The sequence below is a fragment of the Aptenodytes patagonicus genome, chromosome 1 (genome assembly GCF_965638725.1).
Source record: "Aptenodytes patagonicus chromosome 1, bAptPat1.pri.cur, whole genome shotgun sequence".
Classification (NCBI taxonomy): Eukaryota; Metazoa; Chordata; class Aves; order Sphenisciformes; family Spheniscidae; genus Aptenodytes; species Aptenodytes patagonicus.
The window spans coordinates 198,842,035-198,869,268 of NC_134949.1; the positions used below are offsets into that span (position 1 = coordinate 198,842,035).

Below are 27,234 nucleotides of genomic sequence, written 5' to 3' on the forward strand. Positions count from 1 at the left end.
TTATAAAGTGCTCAGCTTATGAGAAATGGCAGCAGTGCTGTAACCCTCAGACATAAGTTTCAGTGCAGATTGGCCAACAGCTCTGATGTAAACTGCCAGGTAGGAAAGGCAAATGCAAAAGAACACAAGCAGCAAGCCCAAACCCTTACTCCTATCTTCTTCTGACTGAAACAGGATCCTGATAGTGTGGAACACAGATTAAATGTGCATGACCTGTGCACAATTATACCTTCGGAGAAAGCAACATCACTTTCTTGCCCAAAGCCCATTGAGCCATCAGATAGCCACAGAGTCTTTTTGGAGAGGAGGAACATCTGGGTGTTCAAGCTGAACTCAGCAGCCACTGGGTCACTGACCTAAAACACAACAGCATAAGGCTCTTCAACAAGTATTCTTTAATGACTCTTAAAACACAGCATGATCTTTTCCCAGTGTACATTATTTATCAGCTCCGCACATCTACATGAGATAATACTGTTTAACCAAAAAGATTTCTTTGTACTAGACATATACTGCTATATATTTTACATGCATACAACCTTTGGGTTATCTGCTTCTGTGATATTTGACAGGATTCTAGGTTACTTTCTTCCCACCACATTTTTCCAAATCCCAGCCAAGGAGGTGCTCAAGGCAACATGTGTGTGGGGGTAACATGAGGAAAATATTTCCCTCAATAACTTGTCTCCCTCTGACTCATCACAGCCTGTTTTCTCTATCCCATTTTCATTCTTACACCCAAGTCCCACCTCTGCTTCTGATCCTCTGCCAATTATTTGAAAGTACACATTGCTGAGGATTTATTTGCAAGTATCAGTTCTTCTGATGTGCTGCAGGATATCAGATCATACATGTGAAAATGCACCAAACCATTTGAACATCTTTTTATACTAATATTTATCTTTATATATTTGATGCAGTTATCTATGGTTCTTCCTTGATTACATTACAAGAATAAAATAAACCAATACTATCAGCAGCAGGTTCTCATTGGGCTATATAACATAAGTTAGAAGGCAAACTATACAGGGACATGACGTAACAAAAGGGAAAGAATATAGTGAACAGAAGAATTGGGGCAGAGCCCAAAGTTCAAAAAGATGCAGTGTACCTGAGGAAACAAACAATGTAGAAGACGCACACATTAAAAAAAAAAAAAAAAAGAACAAGAGGCCACTAAACAAATAAAAAAATGCTAACATATATAAGTATACTTATGTATATATATGTGTGTGGAAAGGAAGGAAGGAAAACAGAAAAGAAAACATGCTTGCTGGCTCATGGACAAAGGGCTGATGGAATGAGATATAACAGTATCAACAGAAACTACTGCTGCAAGTTATACAGCTGACACTTCTTCAAATCCCTTTTTCACGACAGAGTCTCAAAACTATCAAAGCAACAGGATTTGGCAAGAAGAATGTATAGCTGAAATATTTTTATAAACCCACTGCTACTCTTCAGAAAGAGGAACCCTACCCCCATAGCCTTTTCACAGAAATAATAATTAAAAAAATCATTTCCATCTCTTGGAATGCTTCCTTCTAAATGCCTGGGATTCAGGCTATTGGATTGCAGTCCCACAGCTTCAAATACCTGACTGGCACAACTGGTTTCCAGCTGTGGTTCTGAAAGAGAATCAAGCATGGCCTCATCAAGCTCTTCCTGGGCAGAGTAAATGTTCACCGAATAGGAAACAAGAAGTGTGTATTCAGCTAAAGGCACTGGACTTCAGCCACACAGTTTACAACAATGGTAAGAGCAATGGCCTGGGAAAATACTATGCATATAGCTATGAATGCATCTCTTAGGCATCTTATTTTAAGTTACTATTTTTATTTCAGTTTTACATGCAAGTCTCAGTGCTGCTAGTGGCTGATACATAGCTGTTATTTATTACAGTAGTTTAAATGTAATTATTTTCACGTGCATTTGAGGCATTTTAAACAAGAGTTCTTAAAAAAATAATCTGTGAGGGTCTGCTGGGTGAGAAGACTACTGTCAATTTATTCTGCCTATTTGCCATGCCCATCAACTCTGCAGATGGATGATTTGGGGACAATGCAGACCACTCATGGTAGACATCCCCACCTCCGTGGGACCAAAGCCCATGAGATGCTTGGTACCTCAAGAAGCAGAGAGCTCTTGAGATTGGTCCATCCCAGGTCAGCAAGTATCCTGATTATGGAGTGTTTCTGTCAGGAAATAGTCATGCACATTTAAAGAGAGGAGATGCTGAAAGGACTGGGATAAAGCAGAGCTTGGAGGTTGAATGCTGTTCATGTTCAGGAAATTCCAGACTGAGACAGTGGTAATACAATCCTCATTAGTGTTCCAGGCTACCTGCTTCCCTCTTCAAGGGCCACAGAGAAAGGAAAAAGGAGATGGGCCATGTTAAAGAAGGAAATGTTGAACCAAAATCTCCAGAGGGGAGACACCAAATATATTGTCTTCTTGATGTTTGATTCTTAAAATGGTCCCTCACTTATGAACAGTGAAAACAATTGTGAAGGAAATTAGAACAAAAAGTTTCCAAGAAAATGAAAAGCCTCATATTAAAAAGCCCAAGAAGATAATTCAGTACAGCAGCTGGAGCACTAGACTAAGAATTGGGAAAAACAACTCCTCTCCTGCCCCATCATTTCAGCATTAGACTTCACAGTCAAAGTAATTTTGGTCCAGTTGTGACACCTGCACTCACTGACTTCATAGAATCATAGAATGGTTTGGGTTGCAGGGCAGCTTTAAAGATCATCTAGCCCAATCTCCTGCCATGGGCAGGGACATCTTCCACTGCATCAGGCTGCTCAAAGCCCCATCCAACTTAACCTTGAACACTTCCAGGGAGGGGGCATCCACAACTTCTCTGGGTAACCTGTTCCAGTGTATCACCACCCTCGTAAAAAATTTCTTCCTTATGTCCAATCTAAATCTACGCTCTATCAGTTGCCCCTTGTCCTGTCACTACAGCCCTTGGTAAAAAGCCTGTCTTTCTTATAAGCCCCCTTTATATATTGGGAGGCTGCAATAAGGCCGCAATAAGGCTCATTCTCTTCTTCAGGCTGAACAACCCCAAGTCTCTCAGCCTTTCTTCATAGGAGAGGTGTTCCAGCCCTCTGAACATTTTGTGGCCCTCCTCTGGACCCACTCTAACAGGTCCATGTCTTTCTTGCACTGGGGACCCCAGCACTGGATGCAGTGGGCCTGTGCAAGGTATCAGGTGTTTCCTAGTCTAAGGACCAGTGTCACGGTCTGACCTTTCATGCTCACGTCTCTGTCTTTTGTTTCTTATTTCTAAAACAATGGATACCAATGCTTATTCAGTTTTGCAGAATTACTAGAAAATCTTAGAGGGAAAGTGCTAGATACTGCCTACTGAATTTGTGCTACTGTACTGCTGCTAATTGCTGCTTTTTTGGGACCTGCTTTAAGTCCACATAGTCGTTCAATATGTGATCAAAGGGAACAATATCATGGGCCACAGAATTTCCTGAATTCCTTTTACTATAAGCATCTCAAGAAAAAGAGCTGGTCTTGGTTTGAAAATTGCTGGTGATGGGGGCTAACTGGCCACAGTCCTTGGTGATTATGACACTGTTGCAATTTTGCACCTTATCCCTATTTTGAATTGATGTACCCAAAACTTCCACATACTGTGTTATTAAAGCTTTATCTGATATAATGACCCCTACAGTATCCATTTATTTATTCCAAGGCAGTTTTTATTCTTAGTCATAGTTCTTAGTTCTTAGTCATAGGCTTCTTCCAGGTAAGAGTTAGGTCTCTCCCTAGCCTACTTTGCCCATTTTGCAATGATTTTTGCAGCTCTTTTGAATTTTCTTTGAATTATGAACATCTTCTTGTTTATACTAGGACCAGACACAAGCTGTGGTTTAGCATTGCTGTGAATTGCTGTAGAGTTCCTAGAAGCAGATTAGAAATGCCAGACAAAAGCTGAAGTGCTGAACTAGTATAAATCCCCCTCCATTCAAACTTTTTCAAAATGTTTTGCTGGTTAACTCTGAAGGGGCAGGTTTCATGTCAGATCATGTATCATCTCTCTGCTTCTCCAGGACTTAATGCCATATCAGGAATCATCTCTTCTCCCATACTTGGCATAATGCCAAATGAAAGCATAAAGACTGCATACATTCCTTTGTGTACTCTGGCTGATTCAACAGAAAAGTGATTGTGTATCCCTGACTGATCCGGATCAGATTTATACTGTGAGATGATTTAATAGCATACATCTATACTATTAATGAGCATGAAACCACAGCCACACTGTTCCGGTATCAGTTGTATTGGCTCCAAATAACAGAAATGATATTAACTTCCTCCTTACACATCCCAAGGTCACGCTAGCCTTTTTGATAACACTGGGAACTGGCAGTTTATGTTCTGTAGCTGTCCAACATGACCCCCAGATTTTTTTCAGTCAATGCTTTCTACAGCAGAGTCCATTTCTCCATATTCTGTTCCCAGCTACAGAGCTTTACAGCTGGGCTTTATGAAAGGTATGCTGTTTGCCTGTTCCCACGTTACCATATGATCCATATTGCTGTGGGTGGGATTTGTCTCACTCACTTTCATGAGTCTTAAAGCTAAGCATTTTACCAGTGTTGGCTATCTACACTTCCTCTATAGCCAGTGAACGAAGTCCTGCCTTAGGACTGAATGAATCTTCCTCTGGGGGTCCAACTTTTAATACCAGACACCTAGCTCTGATCTTTGTGTCAGATGAAAAACTTCTGATAATAGTTTTATATTTTCCTAATTATCTGATAAAATTATTTCATACCAAAGCCAACAGACAAGTAAAGAATTCCCAAAGGTTAGTTCATATCACAGTAACTATCCCCCAAACCAATGCCAATGAGTTTCCTATTGGCTATCAAAGATTGGCCACGCATTGAGGACAAGAAAACATTTGTACTCCTACATTAGCCTTTCCCAGTTGGGTAAAACTGGTTAAATAGCAGGAGAGGAGTATGTGCTGTCCCACCAATTTAGGAATTGGTTTGTTTATAAGCAAGTAAATTCAGTTTCTAGCACTATCATTACAAGACCAACAAAGGCAATTTAGGAATCAAACTAAAAAGGAAACATAATGATGGTATCATTGGGGTGGTACCTGCTGGAATCGGATATCCAGATCAAACGTGATCGGCTCTCTAGGATTGCAGATCACTGGTAGGCTGTACTCCTGATGTGGAGCAGTGGTACAAGCTATCAGCTTCACGGTGTATGTTCCAGAATAGTCTCGAACCTGAAGAGAGAGAGAGCGAGCTGTTCCACCAACATCCTAACTAACAGGCTGGGTCAACAGAAGACACAGTGAAGGCTGAGGTTTTACCGCAAAATCTGAAACAAAGCTCCACTGCTGTACTGGCTGGTTGTACGTTGGCTCACTTCGGATGAGGCTGAGGCTAAATGTCAGGCCTGGGTGATCAGCTGACATAACCATGGAAGTCAGAGATGAAGCTAGAAAATGCCAAGGGACAGATTTGTCACCGTTAGTGTTTCACTGCAAACTCTCAGAGCCTGGAAAACATTCCCAATAATTCATAAACCATAATGCCATAGTTGATGTTAATACCTTTACAGGGCACTGGATTTTATTAACTGAAAATCAAACAAAATCAATTAACAATCAACACAGCTGGGCCCCCTTGATTCTTGTTCAAGTGTCTATTAAACAGTTGCTTTTGGGCTACACAACCAGAACTGTATGAAGATTAAATTTAACAGACAGGCAAAACAGTGAGAGTGGAATGGCAAAGATCTATAATCCCTCCTGTTTTAAACTTGGAATGTCAGCCCAGGGAACACAAAATAATTTCTCTTAGCAATGTAACTCTTTCGGCTCTGCTTGATAGGCAAAACCTAACATGCTAGAGGACAGCTGAGAAAAAGTTGGAAGCACTGTGAAGGAGTTTTATAGGTTAATAAAACTGAGTTAAACTAAAAGAGATTTCTTAAAATGATTTTTTTCCCTTCTCATTATTGTTCAGCAGATTTAATTTAGTTAGATAATCTTTTCCATGGCTGGCATTCATGCTCAGATTTATGTCTGTAGGCAGAGTCTTACACCTGTGATTATTCTGAATAAAGGCAGCGGGGTTTAAACAGATTAAATTGCAGGATCAGGTCCTCAGCAATGACTAATTGAATGGCAGTGAGAATGTTTTATTAACAGAGTGATAAAATGCTCATACAAGACCTTTTCTTACTCTCTGAGAAAGGTCTAAATAACTTAGAAAGGCTTCAAGTTCGAAAAGAAATTTTAATGCTATCTAAGTTTCTAGGGCAACATAAGTAAATAGCTAATCATAGCTTTTGGATTAAAAACATAAATTTATAGATCCCTAGTAGACAGAATGGCCTAGATTCATGCATATTTCATTAAGTTTGTCAATCTGAATACAGTCATCAATGACAAGTAAGAAATCCCAAGTAGAGAAAAAATCCTTATCTGAAAAGCACAGTATATAAAAAATTCAGATATCAGTAGCAGAAATAAGAAAAATGAATAGTATAAAATTTGGGAGGGGTATCTTTGTTTTCATAGTACAGCTAAAGTGTACATTAAGCTTACCAGGATGGGACATCACAAACAGACCATGAAACCGGGCTTCAGTCTTGAAGTTGACAACCAAGCGCCCCTCTTCACTAATACGCATGCTGGTTGGATACAGGGAACCTGGCAGTGGAAGCCAATTCACAAGATTTATTCCACTTGCAGATGACAAATAAATCACACCCCTATGAAACATCAGTCCCACTCTTTCATTTCCCCTTGTCATGTCAGTTGTTTGGGAGGGGGCCTGCTGGTACCTTTTGGGTTGACTCAAGATTCTTCTCAAACAAGAATTTATACAGCGGGGCCTAGAGTTTCCACAATGCTTTAGCTTTCCAAAGCACATACAGAACTTCTCTGCAAAGTCATGGTTTTACATGTTATCATGGACCCACACAGCCACGCTAGTAGGCTGAGGAAAGTCCACAGCACAGTGTGCTTATGTTCAGGCAACAGCATGGTTAGCTGCCAGGGGATGCTACAGAAAGAAGAATACTTTTGTTTTCACCAGGTATTCAAGCTGACTCCTACCAATGAAAGCTGCTTCAGAGATACTCCTGTATCAGTGCCTCCCTATCTATTGTCCCAAGGCAGCACCCACCAGCATTTAGTTGTAGCAGTTGGTTGTGGCTTCCATGGCAATCTGCTTGAGGGTGCTTGAATCTGTGAAAGTCATTCTGACAGGCTTTGCATTGCTGGTGATTTCTGGCATGAATCTGGCCCACGGGCCTAATGTTTCCTAATTTCAGGTTACAAGGTCTTGTTTATATGTCAGAAGTGGTTTATTGCTGTAGCTTGCAGCCAAACGCTTTTTTCTCTAGAGTTCTGCAAAGCTTCAGAGTCCAGGCGTTTCCTCCAGTGCTCCCTTACAGAGAGCCAGTGATGTGCCACCATACTGCTTGCCAGGGGCAAGAAGGAAACAGGAATGTTCCTCCATGAATGTGTCAGAAACCTAACACACTCACCAGTATGAGTGTATACCACCCGTACCAAATCACCTGTACCAATCATATTTATTGGTACATTAGAAATATATATGTATGTATGAATTATGGCTTTAGAAGACCTTGACTGCTTTACAGTTTTATGTAGAACAATTATATGTATCCAGAGGTATGGAAATAAATTGGAAACTAGTTAACCTCTCCCTGCCCAGAAAAACAGCTGCTCATTGTGCAAGGCTGTGGAGTGAGAAAATACTGCCCAAATCAGACTGGGATATATTGGGGGTCTACCCTCCACTATCTCACTGTGTTTATCATGTGTTTTGTGCTGGTTGTTTTCAAAGGGAGTTGCCAATGTTCAGCATCTCCAAAGACCTGGCCATCAGTTTCTTAAACAGAGAAATAAAAAATTAAAGCATCAAAGATGGGAAAACGGTGGCATAGATGCGCCACATAACTGCTGAGACTGAGGATTAGATCTGGTTGTTATTCGGTGACTAGTACATCATATGATTTGTGGCATGTGGCTTATTCTTTAGGCATGGCATGACATGTGCTTCATTCTTCATGCACTGTAGATTCCCCTTGCCACCCCTCATTTCCTGCTCTTAACGTGAGGACAGAAATTCCATAGCAATGACTTCTGTAGTTCATATACAGAGTTTGCAGAAACGAAAAACGGTTTTATGTTCACTGGAGTCCTGAAATTGTGTAAGTGTACATACATAATTATAGCTGGTGCCTGTATTCTACCTTGGGTTGAGACAGATATGGAACACCTGAAGCTTAATGCTGGGAAATACAAAGTAAATTTGCATAAATAGAACAAAGCAGCATATAGGTGTAACTATACATTTTAATCTTTCACAGACATCTGTATGTCACCATTTTTAAAAAATAAATTAACTTTTTGCAAAGATAAATTCTGTAATGATAGAGTTTGTTTTGTTGACTAATTATAGTCACAAACATTTTTTGACAGTATCTATCACATTTAAAGAATGTTTCACAGTTTACTACTCTAACACATAGGACAGGCTATTAAATCCATTATATATTTCTGCATCTTTTGAATGTTTCACAATTAATGTTTTCAAAATATCAGAAGTTTCTGAAACTGTACATTCATGGCCGGAAAGAATGATATCACAGAAAAGTTTCTTTTTTTTTTTCATTAAAGTGCAAACATCCTGTGTGGTAACAGAATATGAATACATAGTGAACCTTGAGGTTCTGAGTAGAAATAAATGTGTTAATTTTTGCACGTGTACTTCAAACATAACAAGACCATCTTTGCAATAAAAGAACTGATGTCACCTTTACATGGTTTTCATAAACACCCCAGCAGAGAACTGTGAGTGCTAGGAAACGACAGATTGTTTGCAACCGATAATAAATGATATACTAGTATTTTTTTTTTACTATTAGAATGATTGAAAAATCATCCTACTGTGTGCAAATTATACTCTTAGTAACAGAACATGAGTTCGATGCAAAGAAATCCAACACCCACCTTGCAGATCTGCTTCAGGTGGGCTACCGATCCCATCCTTCCACAGGATGGCAGTGTCATACACAAAAGTCAGCCGGAGCTCTGACTGGAGGTCGAAATGCTGCCAGCCTCCTACACCCACCGGAGAGTGGAAAACGTAAGAGACGTACAAGGGGACTCTCAGTGTGACATAGGACTGTACTAAGTTGAGAACCTATAAAAAAGAAAATTATTTATTTAGGTTAGTGGTCATGAAAGGCAGCATTGCACAGGTAATCTGAATGCAAGAAAAAAAAAAGAAGACAGGACTTATAAATATTGTGACTGAATCAAATTCTCTCATTTTGCAAATTACAGACGAAGCGCAAAACACCACATTTCAATGGATTTCAGCTAAGCTTACATCCCTTCAAGTTCCGTTTTTGTATTTCAAACTGAATATGTGTTCTGATAAAACATAAATCCCTCAATTTTGACTCATCGTTTTTGTTTAGGTTTTTTAAGTACATAAACAACATGGCTACAAATGAAGGCTTCAGAAAATTTTTAAATATCCTTTTGCATTTGCTCTATCCTTGTGCCTTAACCAACTCTTTTGCTTACATTCTTACGTTACTATCCTCTAAGAAGCTCTTCTGGAAGACCCTGAATTTGCTCAGACGTCATTGCAAGACTGAGTCCTTGGACTGTACTTATTCATCTCTGGAACTATTTCTTCCTTTGTGCATGGATAGTAGCTAACATACTGCATGCAAACACACAAATCAAACTGTTTATCACTGTCTGGAAGAACTAAAAATAATATGCAAGTTGATATAGATTTACAAACAGACCCTTTATGCATATATTTTACAAAACAATAGCACTTTAATTATTATCAGTCAGAGAATTACATATCCTTTATACATATTTTGATGAAAAACGGCAAGAAGAACAGTGTCAGTAAACTGTCACCTCTTAAGATAGCTCTTACATGATACATGGATCCAAACCTTTCTGAAAGGACTTTGCATTTATGTTTTGTTACAAATACTTTTTCATTCACATCTCTCTGATTAGATATGTGCAATCCAGATCCTTTTAGAACATTCTGGATTTTCTTAGAAAGACACGGAAGGAAATTGAGATCATCTCCCAGTGGGAAACTTTTCAAAGACATAAAATATGTTGAATTCTCATTTACTTCCACTAGAAATTCCATATGTAAATTTGTACATCTGAACATTTCCCTGGAGCGATTACCTTACAAGCTTCTAAAGAGTGTTTTGCACTAATAAACCCCCCCAACATTCAAAGAACTTTACAAGCTGTGTAAAAATCCAGCTGTTTCTGGGTTCACCCAGTGGCACGTCAGGGGGCTGAATGTCCATTACCTTACAGCTACTTTACATTTTCAAATGTCAGACAAAACTTTTAGTAATACTATGAAACGACAAATTTACTGCCTGCACTGACTAAATACTCTGAACTAATTAAGGAGTTCATTATGGCAGATGTTCACAGTTGCCACAACTCACTTTCACGCGTGACACTCCTTGATCTACACACTATGCTACCAAAAGCCTTTCCACTTACATTGTTTGCATCGTTCCATAAAATATGCTAGCATTTAGACAGTAGACAGCCTGGAAACACACAGTATCATGCAGTAAAGCAGCCTGGTAGACAATATGAGATGCTAGTTATAGATTATTTTGCATTAATGCTTCTTTGTTGGTTTTACATGAACAAAATCAAGAACTTCTATTTGGAACAAAAAAAGAGTTTTCTTCTCTATATGTATTGGATGACAAATTGAAGTTAGACAAAAATATTATTCTTTAGTCCTATTTAAGTTGCAAGCTTATCTTTGGGATACCCGCATGGATATCTGAGCAATTATTTCAGACATGGATTTTCTAAATTGTTCCAAATAACAACACAGAATTCTCAGTTCTATCAAAAAAATATAGCTATGATGCTACTCTACAGCGCATCATGGTTTGCCTTTGATTCACAAGTAACCTCGAACACTTGTAATTTCCTGGAACAGTATCAAGAACTGAATACATTTGGTAGTATAACAAATGTATTACTATTGAAAACTCATCCCAGACAAACTATGTTGGCTTTTCTCTGTGTGTTTTTGTTCTACATCTGCATGTTGTACAGTAAGAATTAGACATTGAAGTCAAAGATCTAAAATTCAGTTTGCTTATGAAGAAGAGACAAAGGTACGTGGAAGAAGATTTAATATATGTCCATTACCCTCTTGAAAAGAAGCATACATAATGCTTAATGATAATGTGGAGGAGGACTGGAATATCACATAGGGAGAATTTAATGACCTCGAGGACCAGAATAATAGAAGTGAGATGAAATTTTATAGCATAAAGTATAAGGTAATAGAAACTAGTGACAGGGAGTTCTGGTAGAAATGAAAGACATTGGTTAGAAACAATAGAGGGGAAAAAAAATTTTGGTATGTGAGTTGATCACATCATAACTATGACCTTCTTACCCTCTCCATGTGATATGATCCTAAGATAAACTGAGGAATGGGGTGGAAATTAGAAGCATGCATGCCATTATACAGAGCACTAGTGAGAGCTTATCTGGAAGAGCTTTGATCATCCATGCTTGAAAAAGCCTAATTTGCATTGTAGACTGTAGAAAAAGAAATCAACATAATCACAGGAATGGCAAAACTATCTGATGAGAAGAGACTAAAATAGCCATGTTTTTTAGACTAGTACAACAAAAGCTGAGAGGGAATAAGAATGCTGTCTATGCAGGTCAGGAGATGAACAGTGGAGAAGGGCCACTGATGATGAAAGATGGTGCTGACAAGGGAACAAACAGGCATAAGATGGCCATGACAAATACAGCCTAGAAATCAGAAGAATTTCTAGCCCTTGGTGTGGTGTCATTCAACAAGAATAGTGAGGCCATGAAATCCTATTAGTTTTTAGATTAAGTTTACTAGTGTTGGAACCACATTATATAGAGAGTTAAGGCAGTGGCCTGGACAGAGTGATCTACAAAACCCCTTCTAGCTCAGTATTTTATGCCACATCAAGTAAAAAAAGACCTTCTTTCAAAGCTTTTCTTGATTTTCAAGTACAAGGTATCATTGGCTCTTCATGTACACTGTACATAAAAGCAATCCATTAATGGGGTTTGTAAGCCACATTTTAGGGTTTTCTTGCCTCCATTCAATGGGAGCATATTGTTAGTGAGCTGAACTCATTTGTACTGGTGGAAATCTAGCAGTAGGATCCTTTCGGGGCAATTCTTCGTGAAACACTGTTCCTTTGCCATACATTACCATTGCTCTGTGGGAAAATCTGAAACCATGGTGCCAAAGAAGTGTCTCCATTTCTAGGACCCTAGAATTTAGAAGGTTCTTCTCTTTTAGCAAAACCCGTAAGAGATGTCTGGGCAGCAAGGCTGCTTGCCCCAGCCTAGGAATATATTAATGTACTCATGAATGTCTATGTGCTTCCATCAGTACAGCTGCCCTTATCTGTGATTCGTGGCATGTAGAGAGAGGAAGGAGTTCTTGCTAAACCAGCTGATTGAGTTTTTATGCACACAAACCCTTCTGCAGGCACTCATGGATTTGCAGGTGTGGAGGAAAACCTACAATACTGATAGCCAGAGAATTACTGAATAAATAGTTCTCTCTCTCCTAACAGTAAATTAAAACTTACAAGGCCCTCTCATTTCTCGCTGTAAAGGAAAACGCCGTGAGGGGAAAACTGCTCTTCAGTAGACAGAAAAGAAAAATCTCAAGACATGCTGTATGAAATAGAGGATCTTTTTGATATAATAAAAATACAATTTAAAAAAGAGGAAATTAACTGCAGAGAAAAACTGTGGCACAGTAAGTGAGCAGACCCCCCCAACAAATGAATCGATGGAATGTGTTACACAGATGGAGGAGTCTTACTTCTCTAGCCCTCTTAATAACGCCATTTAGGCGAACATAATAAAACATTCTTTCCATTGAGTTATCTTTATTTCCCAGCACTGCCTGCAAAACCTATTGGAAGTAGCCAGCTGTTCATATTTTATCTCAATGTGACACTGATGAAACCAAAATGGTAACTTAGAGCTGTGTAAGTGTGAGATCAGCTTAACTGCTGTGGAGAGACAGAACAGGTGCATTATGTATCTATGCATCCTATGCACAGGAGATTTTAACAGTTGTACTGACAAAATTATATTCATTAACATTAATTTTAAACAATAATAAGTGGGTGTGACTTTTAGCCTTGTGATACCAGGAGAGAAATACAGACTACAGCCACACCTCAGCTGAATTGGGGAAATCATGTCTAATATGCTGTGACAATGCCAGGTCTGGAGAACCTGAGAAGATAGAAGACAAGAATTGTTCCAAGCAGGGAACAGACTCTTACAGTTAATATCTGAAAAAATGTAGATCACAAATCATTCCAATAGCGCATCTCAAAATTCATGTGTGTGAGGGAAGAACATGATTTATACTGGACATTGATATAAGAAGTAGAGTTTCATACATTTTCTTTGCAAGATAAATTATCACAGAGCATAAGGTCTATTTTTGAACACTGACAATTCCCATTTAAGACTTAGGAAATATTAATGGGAGTTTCTATAGGTGTTCTTCTTTTGTTCCCCTTTCTGATGCAAACTGTCAAACTTCATTAAGTAAAAAAACATAGTTAGTTTGAGAATTGGTCATGTAACAAGTGAGAATATGTACAACAAAAAATATTTTCAGTTAAGTCTTTGGGGCATGGACTCTGTTCTACATTTATATTGTGTTTTATTTATCTGGCTTACATTTCCAGAGGGCAGAACTTGGCAGTGTGTGTGTGTGTGCGCGCGCGCGTACTGTTAGTACTGATAAAATCAGAATTAGAAATTAGAAATAATGCAAGTTCATGCTTTATATTGTATATCCCAATGAAACAAACTTTTCATGAAAATTGTATTTTTGTCCTCCAAATTACCCTAAGCCTCATTTGCTATTGCATTTACTTGCTATGCCTGTGAATTTGAGTCACAGAAGCTTAACAATGTTATCTATTAACTGTTTACACAATACCAATATGGTAAAGCTAAGATTTGGCCCCAAGAAGGCACACAGCCAGGTAGGTCACAGGTGAAATGCAAAGCAGGTTAGTTTAAAGAAGTCTGAATGGAGAGGATAATGCAATACAGCCTTGAAATGCCAGCTCCTAGAAAAAATTAACCTCTGACTTTGTTACACAGCTGGTGCATTAACTTTATAGTAGAGTTTTTTCTTCACAGCACTTACTAAATGCATGTGTTAGCAGCTGGAGAAAAAAAGGTTTGACTGTTAGTAAGCTTCCATGTCAAGGGAATAAAAGTTGCAAGGTTTTCTTAAACTTGACTGTGGTGGCTGAACTGAATATAAAAATCTGAAAATAGACATTTCTGTCTATTTGCATTTTACAGCATCTAGTGAGATTTTCAGAAGAGCTGACTTTTCCCCTTAAAGTATGATTTTGGTAAAACTAGAACTAGTAAAGCTGGAAATATACTGTTTCTGTGTCATAAAAAACCTCTGCAAGCTGCCTTGTATAAGCTGTGGCAATACATTAGTGATTTTAAAATCTGTTTTTAGATGGGATTTTCAAACACTCAGTGCCATAACATGTGTAGCATAAATGTGAACTGAACATACTGGAAGAGAGACATTTTCAGTTTTGGCCAGAAATAACTGTTTTTAAAACAAACTGCTCAGCTGTACTCAATTACAGTAGCTTCAAGGTATCAACCTGTACGTTCAAGAATTTTAATATATGTTCTTCACCTTGTTTCTGTCAAAGACTTGCTTAACTGGTTGTTAATAAAATTTGTTTGAATGGTAATTTCCTTGCTTCCCTATGCCAAGTCTGGCAATGGACTGGAACTAGGGAAAGCAACATCCACATATAAATACTTGGCCAGAACCACACAGAAGCCTTCAGATGCCAAACTGTCTGGCTACAGCAAACAGTTATAACAGTAGGAAATGAGATCAAATGATACTTCACACTGTATCAAATAAGTCGAGGTCAACACTTCAATATATACTTTATGAAAGGATAGTCACTTGCTTGGTTTTCACTGTTTCATTTTTTAACTTCTTTTCATGAATATCTGTCATTGTTCTAGCACCTGTGTCTTGAGAATGTGAGATGTCTGTAGTACTTAACTCTCACAATGTCCCCGTGAAGTAAAGTCCAACCTTTATTAATTACCTGCAAACCCAGGAAGACAGCCCTCAGGTAGGCGAGTTCCACATTTTTAAGGCCTATACATATCCAAAGGCAGACACTGAATTTTAGGCTGTGACTGCAGGTTTTCCAAAAGAAAACTGTTGCTGCTAATCATCAAAGCTGACCTTAACTTTAACCAGAACAGAACTATAACCCAAGTGAAATAGCTCAATTTAAAGAGAAGTAGGTCTTTATTTTTAAATATAAGTTCCTTAAGCTGCACATCTAAATCCATATTTAGATACATAAATGCCTGATTTTTCAGATGTGGTGAATATGGGCAGATCCCAGGAACAAAGTGTCAAGCTGTATACTGAAAGGACTGCTGCATCTAACTCATGCAGGGTTTGCTCACGCACAGAGTAATTGAGAAAGAGAATGGGTCACAAGCAAAAGGCCTCAAAGAAAAAAAAAGAAAACTAAGACCTTCTCTGTATGTATTATGACAGTTCATGAGTTCATGGGAACTGGCTAAGACAGCTGCAGCCTGCAGCAAACACTAGGAGCACTGCCAGAAGAACTACACCAGCTGCAGGTCTCCCACCTCACTTCTTGCTGACTGAAGCTCATCTTCTTCCCCTACCATAGGAGGAGCTCCCATAAAGTGAAGGTCCACATCATGCAAGATATTGCCAGTTGCTTTTGTGAAATCTCTCTGTCTGAATCAACAGTGCTATCCTTGTTTGACCATACAGGTACTGGAGAGCTAGAATCAAGAAACAGAATTTTGAGCTTAAAGATCTAGCCAAAATATCTGGTAAATTCAAGCTATTAAATTTGCACTGGTAGCAGGATGTGGTAAGAGTGTTATTGTTATTTATCTGTTCTGTCTGTATAATAGAACTTAAGCTTCCTTTGTGTGCTAAAAAAACATGGTGAAAACCATAGCTGCCAGCTTTCCTCTCACGGAGGAGGATTATTAATTGTTCACTGAAGGAGAAAAAAACAACAATGGTGACAACCACAGAGATAGGGCACTGACTGCCTCCCCTCTCAGCTGGAGGGGGTCATGTGAAGATAAAGACCAAACTTGGAGAAGAATTAAATGGAGGTGGGGGAAACAGGGGGGGCAGTGAAGCGCATACTATCTGCGGGGCAATGCTTTACTGCTAGAAGTAATTCAGCTTGATATTTCACTTAACACGCTGTAACCTTTTAGCCATAACCTACAAGGCACTAAAGGATGACTTCAGCTACAGTTTCATGGCTCTCATAGCTCATGTTCACCCCTCTCTGCTTTTAAATGAGGGATCTTACCTAAAGTACATAATGCTTCTGGAGCTTAAAGCAAGTACAGCGCTTTTCCTTGGCCACATTACCATTTATGCATGTCCTCCACAACTGAATATAGAGGTTCTTTTCATTTACTAAAATATTGGAATGGTGCTTATTTTCTCCCCTGTTTATATGCATATAGACATATATAGGTTTTATTTAGACACACATTTGGTTAAACCAGCTATTCAGCCTTTTCTCTAAAGGACATAAAAGTGTTTAAAATGGAAAGGATTCATACCAGGTCTTCCTTTTCACTGTGGGAGAAGTGGCTTGCATAGGTCACAGGATCGGAGTTACAGCTGCTTGGCAGCTGTGTGTGCTTATGAGCTTAGGATTGTGTCGTGTGGGAAATAAGAATATATGGTTGCATATTGCATGGGCATAAGGAGATAGTCAAAGGAATGATGAGTTGAAGAAATGAAATCATTCTAAGAACAGTGAAGACTGCTGTCATTTTTATCTTGTGGGAACGTGTAAGGTTTACATCCCACACTTGCATGCCTTCCCCTTCCCTCTGACAGGTTCATAGTTCCAGTGGAATGTACCTGTAGGAGGATCTGCTTGTAGCAGAGGGGCAACCCCAAGCAGATGCACCAACAGTGAGCTTCCAACATCAAGGCAGAAACCTTGTAACAGACAAGGAACCAGAACTTGATGACAGAGCATTGAGATGACATATCCATAAAGGACTTTGTATCTAAGAAGGGCAGAAGCTCCACTTTGTTCTGGTCTTATACTTTACAGAGTATATAATCTCTAATTAAAAGGGGCAGAATGTTAGGAAGTTAACCAAGGGCTAAAGAGAGCCTGGTGCAATTTCTTGTCCAGCAAACTGACTATATGATCACCCACAGAGTAAGGTGGACTGTAGTCATGCAAGTATAAAAAGAAAGAGAAAAAACAGCTTATCTGATTAGGTATCTATATGTCCATTGGGACCTATGATTTTAGTAGTAAAATAGCTTTGTGGTTGCACATGCCCATAGGTTTCTTTGGGCAACGACACACTTTCCTCATCTGTTAAGGACTCGTGCCATTTGGGACTGACAAAGTAAGAATTTGTGCATGTAAGTCTACTTATGTCTGATAAGCAGATGGGTCCCTGGCAAAATGAACACCTGTTAAAAAGCAGAGAAATTATGGTCATTTCACACAGTGGCCTCATCCGTTCCACAGTGGCTCAACAAGGAAGGCTACTGAGCCAGGAAAGTGAGTTTTACCACAGCTTTATCACACAGCTGCCATGCTGTGGATGGACTTCTCTGAAATAAGGTACTGCATTTCCAATCTTTCTTCCAGCCTGTAGGATTATTCCCCAAAGAGATTTTCTGTGTCATAAAGGATTGATCTTCATAGCTACAGCTTTTGTACGCCAGAGCCTGAGTGGGATCAGACAGGCTTATGTAGTAATTATACAAGGAAGACCTAGGGATTAACTTCACTGTCACTGCACCAGAAGAAATCCTGCACCCTTTTGCTTCCACATTACTATGGATTTCTAGAAATAATTTTCCAAAGGACACCTCTCCAATCTTTGTTTTAAGTCCCCAACCACTTTCACAGCTCTGTTCTTCAGCCATTCTGTGTTGGCAGCTTCTCTTTGCTTCCTGACCAAGGAATTTTCTGCTGGGTAATGTGAGACCACTGTGCTGTCTGCACTGGCGGGTCTTGTTACCCAGTGAGCAAGAGATCAGCAGAGCCAAGCAGCTGGTAGGACACTGGCAGTCCATTGTTATCAGCAAGAAGGCTCTTGACGATTTTTTTAAACTCTTTTTTAAGATACACCATGACTAATACTAAATAGCCTAGTACTATCAATGTGCTAAAAGCAATCCTTCAGAAGGCTTTCATTCTAAGAAAAGACTAAGGTGGCTCCCTATACAGTAAAAGTGGGATTGGTTTGTCCTAAAATACTTCAAAACTGTATTGGGAGAAAATCATAGCAAATTTCATTCAAACTAAATTATTCTCTTAATTTCAACCGGACAAGGATTTCACATATAGCCTATCAGTATTTAATGGCTATCAACAGCTTTAAGAAATAAGCTGGCCTTAGGGGAAGTCTATTTCTTGTTAAGGAAAAAAAGAACACTTTACAACTAAATTAATTCTAAAACCACTTATTTCTACTAGCATAGATGCATTATAAGGGAAATTTTTCATTTTAAGAACACAGTACAAAATCAAGTTACAGTTTCGTACCTGTCCATCTGTCCCAATGGTGCCTCCACAATCTGTGAGGAGCTCGGACATGTCATAATAGCTAACAAACTCCCATAAACAGGCTTCCAGATTCAGGTTGCGGTAGAAGCGTAAGGTATTGAAGCCTCTAATTATTGGGCTATATTGATAGGGAATGGTCTCTCCAATCACATCTGGATTTTTGGTAGCATCAGTTAAGAAACCATGGTGGGTCTTCACTTCTGTGTAATCCAACAGGTTGGAGCATTTATGGTTTCCAACTCTAGTTCCATCAGGGCTAAGTGTCAGCTCAAAGTTGGAGAGCTCTCTTGTAGAAATAACAGGCAGCATGCCTAAAAAACATTAATTTATAGCACTATCACTAAATTTTAGTGGTCAGAGCTGCTTAATTTAACCAAAGTTTGTCAAACACTAAGCATGTTATGCAGTGCTTCTGTATTTTGTACTTACAGCAATTAATGTACTTTAGAATTCAAAGAAAGTTGATATGCTAAGTGTGTATGAGAATGTTACCTGCAATAATTATGTCTTTATACTATGAAATGCCAAATAAAATATTTCTAAATCTCCAACATATTTTTCAATCAGGATTTTGTGTGATTTTTTCAGAAGCACATAGTAATTAAATGGCTTTATATTTTTATAATAAAGAAATCCTTCTTTGGTATATCTCTATGCGCTTCAAAGGAGTTTTACAAAGTGTAGGTCTAGCCCAATTTATGTAAACTATGCCATTAATCTGAAAACACTTAATCTTCACATCAAAGACTATGTATCAATACAGTATCTTATGCACCTCGTTGCAAACTGCACTTGTACATTCATCACATTTTTCTGTGATCCCACATGTTAAAAGATTATATTATTATTTTGGCTATTTAAAATAACATGACCAATAAAACAGATTAAATAACAGCTTCTTGTTTGAGTTCTCTCAGCTCCACAGCTGATTTTATCATACCATCAATATGTGGCATTGTGACTGTCAGTTTGATGAGGTTGGCATAATCAGGATCTTCTGGGCCAGTATAGCGCAATTTGGCAGAGAATGGTTCTGCTCCAACTACTCCTGACACACGAGGTTGACAAAGACCTAATGGAAAAAAGAGCAAGCAACTTTACTTTATGTCCAGAGGAAATAATCTATACTTTCCCTTGCACTATTTTCAGATGCACTTTTTTCCACTGTACAAATTTCCAAAACAAGGAGAATTTTCTTGAATGACAGGTAAACGCTTTGAGCAGTGTTTACCAGAGGTTTGAACAAGAATTTATGCAAAAGAGGATTGAAACAGAAATCATTACTCAATCAACTGGACCACATTTTCAAAACCAAGTGATGATACTGCACCTGTACATTTTCAGTTGCATGTGTCAACCATACTTGCAAAGTCAGTGTCAAGTGCCATACTTTCTTACAGAGGTCCTCAGAGGCATATGCTTTAACTCCTCCCACCCTCTTAAGCACATACATAGATTTATGGAAGATACCCAATCAATGTTCAGTTGGTTTTGGTACTGGATTGGGCTGTGGACCTATATATGCCTTCATAGGACTCTATGAGCCTCCTGTTCCATTAGTGACCAAAATGTAGTTAGAATAGTTGTGTCAAAGGATCGCTAGAAATACTACGCTCAAACTAGAGCCAGCTTCAAAGTTAGATCAAGTTGCTCAGGGCCTTGTTCAGTTGAACTTTGAATTTCTCCAAGAAAGGAGAATCTATAACTTATTTTGGCAATCCTTTCCAGGGTTAGTTCAACCTGTTCCAGTATTAGTCCTGGTTTGTATGACCAGAAGATTAGGTTTGTAATCATATGATCTGAGATACATGCAACTTCTAGTTGCATAGTTCAGTGCAGAAGTGTCTGCATTCTGGCCACAAGAATCATAGCAGATTGTCATGTGATGGCCAAAGGATCACAAGGTACTCTAAGAAAGAAATTAGCAGAAGTGGAAAATCAAAAGAGCTCCCTTTGCCCATGTTCTGCTTTTGCCCATTTCTGAGGGATTACAAGAAAAGAGGAGGCAGGGCTCTCCTCTTGGAGAACTTATTGGTTCTGGTGGACCTCATCTGGCTAAACAGCTCCAAGTTGGAAACTTCTGGCATGACGAAACAAAATTTCTCTTCTGCACACGATAGCTTTTTTGGGTTTTTTTGTTTCTTTGTTTGTTTTTCTCAAATGCAAGTAAGATGTGCTAAAGAGGCTAAACACAATTTTTTGTGCAATCTGACTTACTTTTGAGAATTTGGTTTAGGCACTGGAGGTCAAGCATCCTCAAAGTTGGAAATATTCAGGATTTTGGCAGGTTGCTTTCATCATTGCACTTCTTTCAAAATAGCATCTAACAATTCCCTTTATGTTGTACACAATCTTCAGTATTGTTGACTTCCACATCACAAGTTAGCTCAGGTAGTGGAAGTAATATATGCATGACAATTCAGTCCTGAGCCTGAGCTAATTAGCCCTGCTAATGTGTCAAGTGTAATCCAAATAATGCATTATAACACTAACATAGCCAGTCTGTTTCACATAACAAAACTAGCTCACCCAGCACAAGGTTGTCTGCCTTTAACAAGCACTACACTGCACCTTGGAGACAATACCCTTAGATGGAGTCCTTTTTAGGTGTAGGATTCCTGATAGTGCAAACAAAGGTAACTTGAGCCTACAGTCAAAAGGTGGAATAAAGGATGGGGTAAATAGAAATTCCATTCATTAAGCTCCTTAAAGCCCTAACTTAGTAGAAAATAAAATGTTTTAACTAAAATATCTAGTTGGAAAGGCCAGGGAAATGAAAATGATATTGCAAATGAACAAGCATGTGATTTATTATCTATCGTAAGATCTCACAAAAACCAGAAGAGTTAATGTAGCTACAAAAGCAGCAGAGATGATACAAAGAATGCAAAATGGCTGCAGAAGGGTAATAAAATACAATGTTTTATAATTTACCTTGATTGCTGATAACTACTCATTCTCCATATTATAAAATAAACAAAAGCATCTGATTTCTACAACAAAATAGCATATGTTATCAGACTGTACTCATGTGCATGTCAGTTCTTCATCTCTGCTTCATAATGTTATCCAGTACAAGTTTCATGAAAAGACTTGGCTGGGCAAAGGAGGTAGACTACAGTAACTCTGCTGGCTGAGAGAATGCAGCATCAGTTCAGTATCAATTAGGTGTTCAGTATCAGAGAATCAGAGTGAGACAAAGAGAGTATCAGAGAAAGAAGAAGGATGAATATTATGAATACCTCAACCATGAAAAAATTTTGTCTATGCCCTGTTGTTGGACACCAGTTGCTTTAGTCCTTAGTCAAGGAAGACACTGATTCTCAGGTGTCCAGTGAGGCCTGAATGCCAAATGAAGCTTTTCTTCTGGCTAGGCATTCATAATAGCACTTCTGTGTGGGTTCTCGAATGGTAATGGGAGCTGAAATTGTACTGCAACATTACTGCAGTTGAATTCAAAAGCCAACAGAAACCAGGTTTCACTATTTCCAATGCACATTATATACTGTTCTCCTGAACATACCAGTTTGCTATGTGGATAACTATCTAAAGATGTGGAGAACTAGCAAAGATGAAAACCATTTTCTTTATACAATTCTCTGCTGTGTTAAGAAGAGAGTTTTTGCACCACCTCTATGAACAACAGAAGAAAAGCTGAGACTGTAATGTTAAAACACCTGATCATGTAATCAGATTTTGTTAGGATGGAATTTGAGATCCAGAAGAGGTCTGGGGGTTTTGCAATAGGTGATGATGTCTTACCTTCTGATGTGCTTATAGTTACAATAGGGCTTATAAGCTCAAGACCCTCATTCCCATCTGAATTCACAGCACGAGCCACACACTGGACACGAGAACCAGCTTGAAAGTAAATGGAGTCGAGCGTAATCATCTTGGAGGAAGTGAAGAAGGTATCAAAGTCAACCTCCTTCATGGGGCTAGTCACACCATCAGGACCAGTGGGTGCACTCACAAGCCACCGGTATTGTGTCAGAGTATTATTGATGTTCTCACTGGCACATATAGAACCAGTCTTGTCAAAGTCTTCATATTTAGGATTACAAGCCTGCAGAACAAGGCAGTTGTGTTAACAATTTATTTGCTTCATGGCAAAGGAATTTTAATTTATCAAGAGTCACAAAACTCAACAACATGGAACTGACAACCCCAGTAAATCTCTTAAGAAATCACCTTATTTTGACAGTGACGCTTTTAGCACTGTTATGGTAGATTAAAAGACAGGTCTAATTATGCTTATTGAAATAAAAATATTTTAAATTATGGTTTATGGGTGAAAACCTAACATAGTTATGAAGGCGCAAACTACACTCCCACATGCTACTTTAACTTGAATTTCACCCTTTGATCTAATTCTGCAAATATACTTTGCATTTCAAGATTTGTTTTGGTTTTTTATTTAGGAGAACCATTCAACGTATGATCCGTTCCTGTGCATAAGGAATGGTGTGAGAAACAAACTGAAGATGCAGATGGACCAAAACCTTCCTCAATGCATATGAATATTAATGCAAACCTTTCAGTTGCAAAATTACAATGAAAGAAGCCTGTAGTACTTCAACAAACAGTACTCATTTTTCAGTCTGTTGCACTCATTGAAAACTGGCTCATCTGTTATCTCCAGTGATTTTAACTCTGCAAATTAAGGCAAGATAATATAATCATAGACATAGTGTGAGTATGAAACTGTTCTTAGTGATGAACAAGTGAAACATCTTTCTATGCTTTTTGTCCTCCTGAAAATTGATTCGTTATCCAGACAAATTAGATTAGCTCTTAGGACAGTTCTAGCTTGAACTCGTGTGACTCACAACAATATGGATTGATACTGAGTCCCTAAAATCCATTGAACAAAATCCATATACTGATTTTGTTCCACCTTCCCACAGAGATACTCACTGTGATACAGATGACAGGATAGCCAGCTATGGGACTGGTTCTGTCTTTGGCTCTAGAAGTATCATCATATATCAAAAGGGATGCAACTTGAGGGACAGAGGGAAAGGTGACATCTGCCATGCTGTTCATTTCTTCAATGTAAACAATGGCCTTGGCTGTCTGACAATGAAAAGGCAGAAACAGTTCTCTGTGAACATTTAAATAAACAAGGGGATTCAAGTTGGACCTTGATCAGAATGTGTCTAGCCTTTGAAACATTGTCCCAAAATAAGTTCTAAAACCTCAACTGGATGAGCTATCTGGAAAGGGTTGAGGCACTGGAAAGTATATTGCAGACTACAAAAGCAAGAGCCAAAATGATTTTGTTCTTTTCAGAATACTGAAGATACCAGACCCTTTAACCTTATGTCCCAGCTTTCTTGAATCACTTCAGTATTCTGGTAGAGCCCTAATGTCCACTGTATACTTTAACGCCTGTTGGAAATGGGGTGTTTGTCATCAGCAAAGGCTGTGTCTCTGCTCTCTGGCTACCTGGAGTCAGACTATATATGGTGTGATACTGATGAAGCAGCCAAAGAGTTTTAAGAACATTTTATGCAGAATCAGAGGAATATACTGTTTAAATTAAAAGTATGTATGATATAATGCTAAACAACAAGAAAGTGCGGCTATTTCATTTCACAGAACAAGAATGCTATTAACATGGTTTTGACAGCAGAAGTTATATTTCACCTGATTGCTCTTTTTACAGCATAGAGGTTATATTGTATTGCCAGAGAGTGTTTCCAAGAGGACATCAGTTTTTAGGACTGATTCTATGAGGAGAATGTGTCTGGAATGATATCTTGAAGACTTCAGTCTCTCATTGTCTCTATGACCCCATGAACATTATTTCCTTGGCAACAAACTTGTTTTGGGTAAGTGCTACTGTGTCAGCTGTCTCTTTGTCTTTTAAGATACAAGCCAAGATGGCGTGTATAAACCTTAAAGGAAAAGTAAAGCTATGAGCCAGAAAGCAAGAAGGACTGTTTACCAGATTTTGTTGTTGAGGACTTTGCATGAGTTTGTTACCTGTATTTCTGCGATCATGTTCTCATCAGGCTTCAGGTGAACAGTGAAGGCTTCTCTCATCTCCCTTACTCCATCAAAGAGAACTTCAATCTCCACAAAGTGCTGTGTTTCACCCTCCTTAAACTCAATTTCTAAAAACATAATGAGACACTCAAAAATAAATCTGTTGTTCATAACAAGCTGTAATTCTAGGACCAGCCATGAGAGATGGCAGTTAATACTCACTTTTCAATTTATAGATGTTCATATATTTAGTTTAACCTATTTGATGCTAAAAATAATAATAATGAATAGCAGTGGACACACATGGAAATCATTGAAAATGAGGCATTATCATCATCAAGAGACCAATATTTAGTCTAATAGAACTTAATATTTTGAAAATGATCTGGGACTAATTATTACATAAATGTTGGTAACATTCAGTTGGTAACTGAAGAATTCTAAATAAAAAGTATTGTCAGGTCTTACTCAAACAAAGTGCATTTTAATACAATGGTATATACCAAAAATAAGGCACAAAGCTAGAGTTACAGAAAAGAGTACCATATTTTGAAAAGCATTGTCTCTGAAAAAACATCGGAAGTCATGGCGGATAAAAAGTTCAATCTTAGCTGACTGTATTGGGTTTGCATGGCAAGATTTTGGTAGCAGGGGGGCTGCAGGGGTGGCTTCTGTGAGAAGATACCAGAAACTTCCCCAATGTCCTATAGAGCCAGTTCCAACCAGCTCCAAGACAGACCCGCTGCTGGCCAAGGCTGAGCCAATCAGTGACAGTGTTAACATATTTAAGAAGGGGAAAAAAAACCCTGCACAACAGCAGCCAAAGAGAGGAGTGAGAATATGTGAGAAAAACAGCTCTGCAGACACCAAGGTCAGTGAAGAAGGAGGGCGAGGAGGTGCTCCAGGCACCAGAACAGAGATTCCCCTGCAGCCTGTGATGAAGACATGGTGAGGCAGATTATCCCCCTGCAGCCCATGGAGGTCCATGGTGGAGCAGATAGCCACCTGCAGCCTGTGGAGGACCCCACGCCAGAGCAGGTGGATGTACCTGAAGGAGGCTGTGACCCTGTGGAGAGCCCGTGCTGGAGCAGGCTCCTGGCAGGACCTGTGATCCCATGGAGAGAGGAGCCCATGCTGGAGCAGGTTTGCTGGCAGGACTTGTGACCCCACAGGGGACCCACGCTGGAGCAGTCTGTTCCTGAAGGACTGCACCCCGTGGAAAGGACCCACGCTGGAGCAGCTTGTGAAGAACTGAAGCCTGTGGGAAGGACCCATGTCAGGGAAGTTCATGGAGGACTGTTTCCTGTGGGAGGGACCCCATGCTGGAGCAGGGGAAGAGTGTGAAGAGGAAGGAGCAGCAGAGACAACCTCTGATAAACTGACCATAACCCCCATTCCCTGTCTTCCTGCACCTCTGGGGGGGAGGAGACAGAGGAAATCAGGAGTGAAGTTGAGCCTGGGAAGAAGGGAGGGATGGGGGGAAGGTGTTTTAAGATCTGGTTTTATTTCTCATTACCCTACTCTGATTTGGTTGGTAATAAATTAAATTAATATCCCCGAGTCAAGTCTGTTTTGCCTGTGATGGGAAATGCTGAGTGATCATCTTGTCCTTATCTCGACCCACGAGCGTTTCATCATATTTTCTCTCCCCTGTTCAGCTGAGGAGGGGGAGTGATAGAGCGGCTTGGTGAGCACCTGGCATCCAGCCAAGGTCAACCCACCACACTGACAGTTAGAAGAGTACTGTGATTCTTGGATGTATTAACTACTAAAGGAAGAAGAAATACAGAAACTGTTTAACATTTGTGTATGGAATGGGTGAGAGTGATACTAAAATAGTAGGTGCATTTCTACTATCTTTATTTTTTAAAGGATGTCAAATTAACTGAAGATGGCACAGAAATGACCAACACAAACTGAGGACCAGAAGAAAAAAAAAAGACTTGCAGAAAGCGATGTTCTGATTAGGATATTGAAACACCATCACAAACAAAAAATACCAGGTGTTAAAGAGCTCTGCACTCTAAAGGGACAGGCACAATAAGCAGTAGTGGATGAGAGCTGAAGTATATATGGGAAATAAGGCACAGATAAGTGATAGGGACTGATCAGTGAAGCAAAACACTAAGAAACACTTGTCCTCTCCAGTGCTTTCAAACCAAGACTGGATGCCGTTTCTGAAGGGTATACTTTTCCTAACCAAAAGTTATTGGGCTCAATACAGAAGTAACTGGAGGAAACTGGGAGAATCTTGCAATCCATAGTGAGTCTGATTAAGTGATCTAATGATCCTTTCAGCTTAAGTGTTATTAGGCCATGAAAATACTCTTTGTGGTAATAAACATGCTGTGTGAGAGCTAAGAATTTCACTGAATTTCAGTTCACCACACTTCCTTCAGATAACCCAGTTAAGGATGTGGGTTTTGTACCCATGGCTGAATAGGCAGGCTCCCTAAACCCACAGATGTTCTG

General features: G+C 39.1%; 1 protein-coding gene across 1 annotated transcript in view; it reads right to left on the bottom strand.

Moving 5' to 3' along the window:
* Window positions 1-27,234, bottom strand: part of FREM2 (FRAS1 related extracellular matrix 2) — a 142,902-nt gene that overhangs the window by 7,028 nt on the left and 108,640 nt on the right. Inside the window, exons 12-21 of the mRNA XM_076364204.1 lie at window positions 24,760-24,890; window positions 23,689-23,847; window positions 22,534-22,837; window positions 19,712-19,843; window positions 18,751-19,082; window positions 9,038-9,230; window positions 6,599-6,703; window positions 5,357-5,484; window positions 5,135-5,269; window positions 230-356 (exon numbers count right to left, since the gene is read on the bottom strand). Coding sequence (XP_076220319.1) covers window positions 230-356; window positions 5,135-5,269; window positions 5,357-5,484; window positions 6,599-6,703; window positions 9,038-9,230; window positions 18,751-19,082; window positions 19,712-19,843; window positions 22,534-22,837; window positions 23,689-23,847; window positions 24,760-24,890 — 1,746 coding nt within the window. The remainder of the gene's footprint in view (window positions 1-229; window positions 357-5,134; window positions 5,270-5,356; window positions 5,485-6,598; window positions 6,704-9,037; window positions 9,231-18,750; window positions 19,083-19,711; window positions 19,844-22,533; window positions 22,838-23,688; window positions 23,848-24,759; window positions 24,891-27,234) is intronic.